General features: G+C 45.0%; 1 protein-coding gene across 1 annotated transcript; it reads left to right on the top strand.

Annotated features, from left to right (window-relative positions):
• The first annotated feature begins 419 nt into the window (after positions 1–419).
• On the top strand, positions 420–4,441 carry LOC136572057 (nicotinamide N-methyltransferase-like). The gene is made up of 2 exons (XM_066572673.1): positions 420–623; positions 3,763–4,441. The coding sequence occupies exons 1-2, from the start codon at positions 541–543 to the stop codon at positions 4,190–4,192; spliced, it is 513 nt and encodes a 170-aa protein (XP_066428770.1). The 5' UTR covers positions 420–540; the 3' UTR covers positions 4,193–4,441.
• The last annotated feature ends 2,905 nt before the right edge of the window (positions 4,442–7,346 follow it).

Raw genomic sequence — 7,346 nt, 5'->3', positions numbered from 1 at the left:
GTAACCTCAGTGACTGCAGAAAGTGCAATCAGAAGTATGACATAGTCTACAACACATCTCCTGTCTCATCAGAGGCTCAAGCTGCAGCTTTGCCATTTCTCCGTGCTTTGCACCACAGCTTTGAACCAGACAGAGGTATCTGCTTAAAGAGGTTGTCCAGTACCTGATAATTTTTGAAGGTAAGTAACAAAAGCAGGGGTACTTACCTGTCCTCTGGCCTAGTGATCCAACACTGCAGTTCCTGCGGTCCTCCCGAACTTTTTTTGTGGAAAGTCAGCGGGCTTGCTGAGCAATTTAGTAGCCTACAGCATTATAAATATATTGAAGACACATTAATACATAGCTATAGCAGGTTTATTGTAGATCATGTGACATATATAGAAATGCCTTTTAACTGTGACATTTTCTGTTTCAGAGAGCATTTGTGGAGGCTCTGTGATTGACTTTGTTACGGGTTTAGGTTTTGCCCACCTCCTAGTAATATTAGACACCTGCCAGGACATCACTCTGTTGAATTCCAACGCACATTACACTGCAGAAATGGAGAAGTGGAGACAGAACCAGCCGGATGCATTGGATTTCTCCCATGCGATGAAGAAAGTTTGTGATCTCATCGGCAGCAGGTGAGGAATGATAGATTGTTATTGGACTGAAAAGGGAGATATTAGTGATGTCACTGACTCATCAGTGGGCCTAAACTGGTAATCTGCTTGATTGGGCAGGTTCCCGGTGGGCAGCGCTAGTGATTGACTCAGGGGATGGGCCAGGTTTGTGCAGCTGTAACTCTAGGTGAGGAATGATACAAACTGTTTTGGACTGAAAAGAAAGATCTTAGTGTAGTGACCCAGAAGAGTACTACAAATCTCTAATGTGAAATTGGGGTAGTTTCGGCGTTTACCGCAGCAATGCCCCTGATGAGTAAGGAAGTATACCTAGCAACAGGGTATGATAGACCCTTTCTATTGGTTGCAGGCAGTGATTTTTATTATAGGCTTGTCTGCCAAATGAGAGAAATAACAGGATTGGCCAGAAGCGAGTGGTGTAAGAATAATACAGAGGTTGAGATTGGAGAATTACTTGCCTAAGTGATGGAAGGTCCTGCTGTGAAAGACCCACAGGGGTAGAACATGTGCAAGGAGCCGAGCAGAGAGACTTAAAAGTAAATCCTGTGAACAGCGTAAGCTACAAGCAAGTGATGAGTGGCGACAGAAAATCCCGTAAGCGATCTTATTGGAGAGTGGGAAAGTGCAGGAAACATTTTAATACCAGAGCAGAGTGGGAAAAGTGGAGGAGAAGAGTGTAAGGTGAATTGGAAGGTATCTGGAGTACTCAACCAAGCCTCAGGACCTAAAGCAACCAAATCCGAATCCACAACCCTCAGTGGAATTGGTACTTAGCACCTATTTTAAATTCCAAGTGCGCTCATAATCTCTCCACAGTCTGCAGTTTTCTGCCATCTCTACTTATATCAGATATACTGCTGTTTACTAGTTTCCATGCAGAGTTGTAAATCCGTGGATATCTACAAGTGTTAGTAAAAGTACTGCCTCTGCTCGATATGGGCGGTCATTGAAGCACTACCTCCCAACAAGTCCTTTGCCACCACTACTTAGGCTGCTGGGTCAATTAGAGGGCAGCTGGTCTGGCTATCAGTTGGTTGGACTAATTACTCGGCTGCTGGGCCAATTAGTGGGCTGCTGGACTAACTAGTAGATTGCTAGTGCTACGGGACACCGATCCCACTTGCCCTATGAGTAGTTATGCTTCTGGCAAGATCTTCTGAGTGTCGCCTGCTTACTGCATCTCTCATCCTCCCCCGTATGGCCAGTAGCTAGATCCTAAATACATCCGTCCTCCTTTGGATTTAATTGCGCGGCTGCTCAATTCTTGCTGAAAAGAGAGGGTCTTATTTTGAGATTTCTGTGAAGTCAACAGGGGGACTTAGTAAAATCTACAGGCAGCACAGTGAATACGGCTGGTAAGCCCATGATTGGAGACTAAAGTGGGAGTTTATACTAGCGGCCAAAAATGGCCTAAAGATTATTCTAGGACCTCAATTTAGTGCAGGAGTACTTTTCTGTACGATTTAACCAGCTGTTGTGGACTCACTTGTTATACAGTTAATAAAAGTTCCAAGCATTCAAAAATAGTCACGAGTCTCCATACACGGCACAACCTGCACCTCCAATGCCATCAGCTTTCTAATGGCAAGAGATATACCCAAGCCACAACCTCGGCCATCTGCTTCATATTCACACAGATGATGGACAGGCTGGACTCACATGCCTTGGTTTGCACGCAGACTAAGAGAAGGGCAAATCTGATATAGAAACCTGCGACCTTGCTGTCATCCTCCTAGCTCATTTGGCCATGTCAGATTACCACCGTGTGTAAATGGTGGGGTCAGTACTGTGAATACTGTACGCCACCTAAAAATTCCATTGCACAGGCTGGTAGGGCATGCCAAGATCTGCAACCAAACTCAAAGACTTTCAGCAATGGGACAGGGACAAAAAGGTTGTTGGAAGGTGCCACTGAAAGCCATCAGTGAGCCTGTACTATATATATATATATATATATATATATATATATATATAGTAGTGCAGTACACAGGAGGGCCTGTAGAGGGCCAGAGACAGGACCTCAATTGCAAGGGTTAACCAAGGGGTGGAGCAGGAACAAGATAAAAAGCCAGTTCCTACCAAGGAAAGACGGAGAGTGTCTGGCTGAGGGCCAGGTAGACAGCTCAGTGGAGCTGTAAGGCTGTTAGCCCGAGTGTGGCGCTGAATAGGCCAGAGGTGGACAGGGAGACACCCCTCACCTCAACCCCTAGCAGACAGGTGTGTCTGGGAAGGACCTGACCCTGGCAGCGTGTGTGACCGGCTGGAGAGAGAAGCTCTGCGGCACCCTGCACCTGCTAAGTGCGACCTGATCAGGCCGGGACGGCCTGATAGCGGGATTATGGACTCTTATTTATTTTTATGTGAAGCTAAGGCTGGGACTGTTAGGTTGCTGTTTTGCCTGAAGCTAAGGTTTGGACCTTCTGTGGCTGTTGCAAAATAAACGCAGGTCACACCTGCTTTGGACTGTATCCATTGGTTTCCGACTTTGGCAAGTTGGGGTTATTCGCTATAGGATCACTATCTTTGCCTTTCAGCAGGAATGGACACCAAGTGTATAAAAGCTCCAAAGTTGTGAATTTCTGTAACTTCTGGCTTCCACCAGCATTTATTCCATATCACAGCAAACACGTGTACAGCATACAACACTCAGGGTTCACATTTCACAGGGTCTCCATCACCACCCTTCACCCGGGGAGTCTAGATGCATCCTCCTTTGTCAGACTTGGATCAGGGCCTGAATGGTCCATGACGAACCGCAGGCTCCTAGTTCCTGATGCGGTGTCTTCGCACCGCCTCTCACTCTGGCTCTCAGCCAACTGTTGCTTCCTGTCATACCCACGGATGTTACCTCTTGTTTCTACAGCCTGAATGCCTGTCTAGAACCTTCTAATATATATATACTGACGACAATGGGTTGCGTAATGAGCTGATTGGCAAGGACTATAAGCCGCAGATCCCCACTAATCAAATAGTGATGACTTATCCAGAGGTCATCTCTTGCAAAAGCCCAGAATATCCCTTAAATATTCGTGTTACCCCTTTCCCCCATTATGGTGGCTGTGAATGGCAGAATCAGATTTATTCTGTGGAACTGATAGTCAAAGACTGTTCACTGCATTACTTTGTATCTGTGTTTCAGAGAAACTGCTCAGGAGCTGGAGGAAAAACTGAGAAAAAAAGTGAAGCGCATTCTCCACTGCGACTTCACCAAAGAAAACATCACCGATCCCCATGTGCTTCCAAAAGTCGATTGTGTCATCAGTGCTTGGGGTCTCGGGCCAGCCAGCAAAGACCAATGTTCCTACACTAATAACATGAAGAAGTTGGCCTCACTGCTGAAGGTCGGGGGGAACCTGGTGTTGATTGGAGCTCCGGATGCCAGCCATTTCACAATTGGGGGAATTAAATATCACTCAGTGACACGTGATGAAAAGATGGAGAGGATGGCACTGACAGCTGCAGGATGCTCTATAAAATGCTTCCAGGTTGATGACAGTAAAATTCCGGATCACTATACAGATAATACTCACGTCCACTTTGCTTTGGCTGTAAAAGAGCAGGAGATCTAAAACTGCGATGACCTCTGACTGTGATTGTAAAGGGGTTGTCCCACTTCTAGCTGTCTAGTTTTGGGAAGCAAACAGCTCCATAAAATGTGCACTGGCCAGGGCTGGTATAACAGGCTGATTATCATTCACTTAAGTAGAACTCAGCCTGCAATACCAACCTGGGCCAATGGGCAATCTTCAGAGCTGCCTGCTTCCTGCAGCAAAACAGTTAGAAGTGGAACAGCCCCTTTAACTATTTTCCAGACTGGTGAGGAGCTGTGTAGGAGTACATAATGTCTCTATGCTTATGTAATAAATGAGTCAGTTATTCAGTCTATAATAAAATCTCTCTAGCTGTCTCTCATCTTCTCCTCTTTATAAGTCATAATGGTGTAGGCTACACATGAGCTGGGTACCCCATTACCATTTGTGAGAGGAAACTAAATCCCTGCAAGCATCCCTCCATGGTGTTCTCACTGAGCTAAATTACCCAGAAAGCTTCACTGCCAAGTATCTCACTAGACAGCTATCAGTGACTGTCTATATTAGCCATAAATAAAAAAAACTTCAGGAAAGCATCTCAGAGTTTCTTGGTGTGGATACCTGTATCCTAGACAAAGTCGGTGTCCAGGAGCCTCACCTGTGTTTTCAATGACGATACTCAAGAAGTCTCTTCCTATGCTTGTGGCATCCACTTATAAGGGGAGAGCAGCATGGATTTCAGGGATCTTTTAACCAGATCCTCAGGGTATGGAAGCAAAATAATAAATCAAGAAGGTCAAAAAAATCCTGCGCTCCTAGTAGGAGCATATGTTAAAAATATAACCAATGTGGCAACATTGGTCATAGACCAAAAACTTACATGGAAGGAGGGGGATATGGTAAACACAGAAAACCCCTCCTAGGGATGGTAAACCTTGTTACATCCCGGTTGTCAGGTGGAGACACAGTGTATTTTTTCATTTGTTTATTTGTTTGAATAAGCAAGCAACAAATAAAAATGTTAATGTAAGAATATGTGAATAAAGCTTTAAGAAGTGTATGCTAAAGTTAAGTCGAAACAGAGTACACATTGTGGTTGTTCCTCTTTGTCGAGAACACAAACACGTCCAATCAACAGGCCTCCGAAGTCGAGGCAGTGGGGCACGTGTCCCTAAGGGTGGCAGGGAAGCACATGAGAAGCCATGGATGTCTCAGCTACAAAACCATCGGTCTTGATAGTCTCGGGGAAACCCTGAAGCTTGAGCACATATTTTTGCAACGCACGTCTCTTAAGGTTATAGGCGTGATTTTCGCCTGATGTGAGAGTCAGTAAAAAAGCAGATTATGTTCAACGCAGGGGTGGCGATTAAAAATGCTCCTGTGAGCAAGGCCTAAGGCATCTTATTTGTCCTTGTGACAAGGCCGTCTTTAGATATGCAGTCCTAATGTGAGCTTTGACTCATCATCAGATCCTGCTGTGAAGCTCAGTGTGTGCTCATCCCGGATCCAGAGGCATTTACAGCTGCAGGCAAAATTATTCAACCACCACTGCAAATTAAGTTTGTTTGCCAAATTTGCAAACTTTCAGATGTGCAAAAAACAAACAAGAACAATTTAAACACCTCAAGACAACTAATATAATGAATGAGTGATCTTTCTGAAGTCACTTCAAAATGCCACCTTTAATCATCTCAGAATTAAAGGATTATTCCAACCAAATACTATTGATGACCCATCCTCAGGAAATATTGAGCTATTCGCTTACACTCCGTAATCCTGTGAGTTGTGACGCTGATGGCAGGAGCCCCATCAGTTGATTGGCTGGCGTTTCGGGCAGTGAATCCCTGCCAATCAACAATTGATGACCTATCCTGAGAGTATTTGTCTGGAAAACCCCTTCAACCTCTCAGGGACACGCTTGTTTTGGCCACAAGGACATGACGATTTTCATCTCCGCTCTTCAAAAGCCATAACTTTATTTCTCATTAACATGGCCGTATGAGGGCTTGTTTTTACATGGCAAACTGTAGTTTGTATTAGTACCAGTTTTTGAGGACATATAATGTATTGTAAAACTTTTATTACTTAGTTTTGGAGCGCAAGGAGAAAAAAACACGAATATTCTGCCATTCAATTTTGGATTTTTTTTTACAGCATTAGGGCTCTTTTCCATGGCTGTACTCATTTTTACATGCATCCACCAGTGCCGTAAAAAAGTATGAATGGGCACACGAGTCTAATGTTTGTGCAGCCGTTCAGACAGCACAAACTTGGCGCATATACGCAGAGGCCGCAATGCTGTTGGGCAGGGGGAGACAGTTGAGCTAGGCTGCCTCCCCCTTCCATCCCCCCTGCCTTTCTCGTCCCCTCCAGCTGTTTGCAATGGGCCTTGTGTCTTCCTATTGCCCTGCCCCTACATGGCCAAGAGGTTATTGTGGCCAATAGCAGCCTGCTTACCTTGATATGTGTTTAGTATGTAGTATTCCTGGTTCCTTCCATCACCAAAGCCTAGTCTGGGCATGCCTTCAATGGTCATTTCAGTGCCAGCCATGGCTCGGCAGCCATTTTAGAATCTGCTGTAACAATACCTTCGGCCACCGCCCAGGCGCCATCTTAGCTCCGCAGCAGAAATGAGCTGGTTTCTCACCTCCCATCGATGTACCTTTTACCTGGCATCCCAATGTTTACACTGCAATGATATGTGCCTTTTCTGAATTGCATAGGAATATTCAAAACCCCTCCATCTCGGCTGCAACCCCCCTCCCCCGATTATGTGCCCTGCAGTCTGCATTTAGCACCCACCTCAAGTTGTTTTGCCTAGCGTTGTTCTTAAATTGCGCACATATATATACTTGTTGCTGGAAAGATCTGTGATCTTTTCTGCTCCGCTGTGGGGGGGGGGGGGGGGATGGGGGAGAAAGAGAATCTTTTTATAGCCTATGACATGAAGCAATTCCATGCAGAATCTGTGGCCAAATATGTAACAATTAGGCATCATTTGTCCCGTGTATTTTGATGTCTTAACACTGATCTTTGCTGTATGTGTTGTCTTCTTCATATAAGTGTCAGATAGCGTCCGCACTGCGGGGAAAGGTCACTATGGTTGACAATACTATTAATACTATTGATACGGATCAGCAGATAGCAGACAGCAGTAGAAAAACTTTCAGAGACAGAAAGGATTAATATCTGA

Source organism: Eleutherodactylus coqui, chromosome 6 (genome assembly GCF_035609145.1).
Source record: "Eleutherodactylus coqui strain aEleCoq1 chromosome 6, aEleCoq1.hap1, whole genome shotgun sequence".
NCBI lineage: Eukaryota > Metazoa > Chordata > Amphibia > Anura > Eleutherodactylidae > Eleutherodactylus > Eleutherodactylus coqui.
The sequence above is the reverse complement of the archived record's forward strand: the minus strand, read 5'-3'. Positions and strand labels throughout refer to the sequence as shown.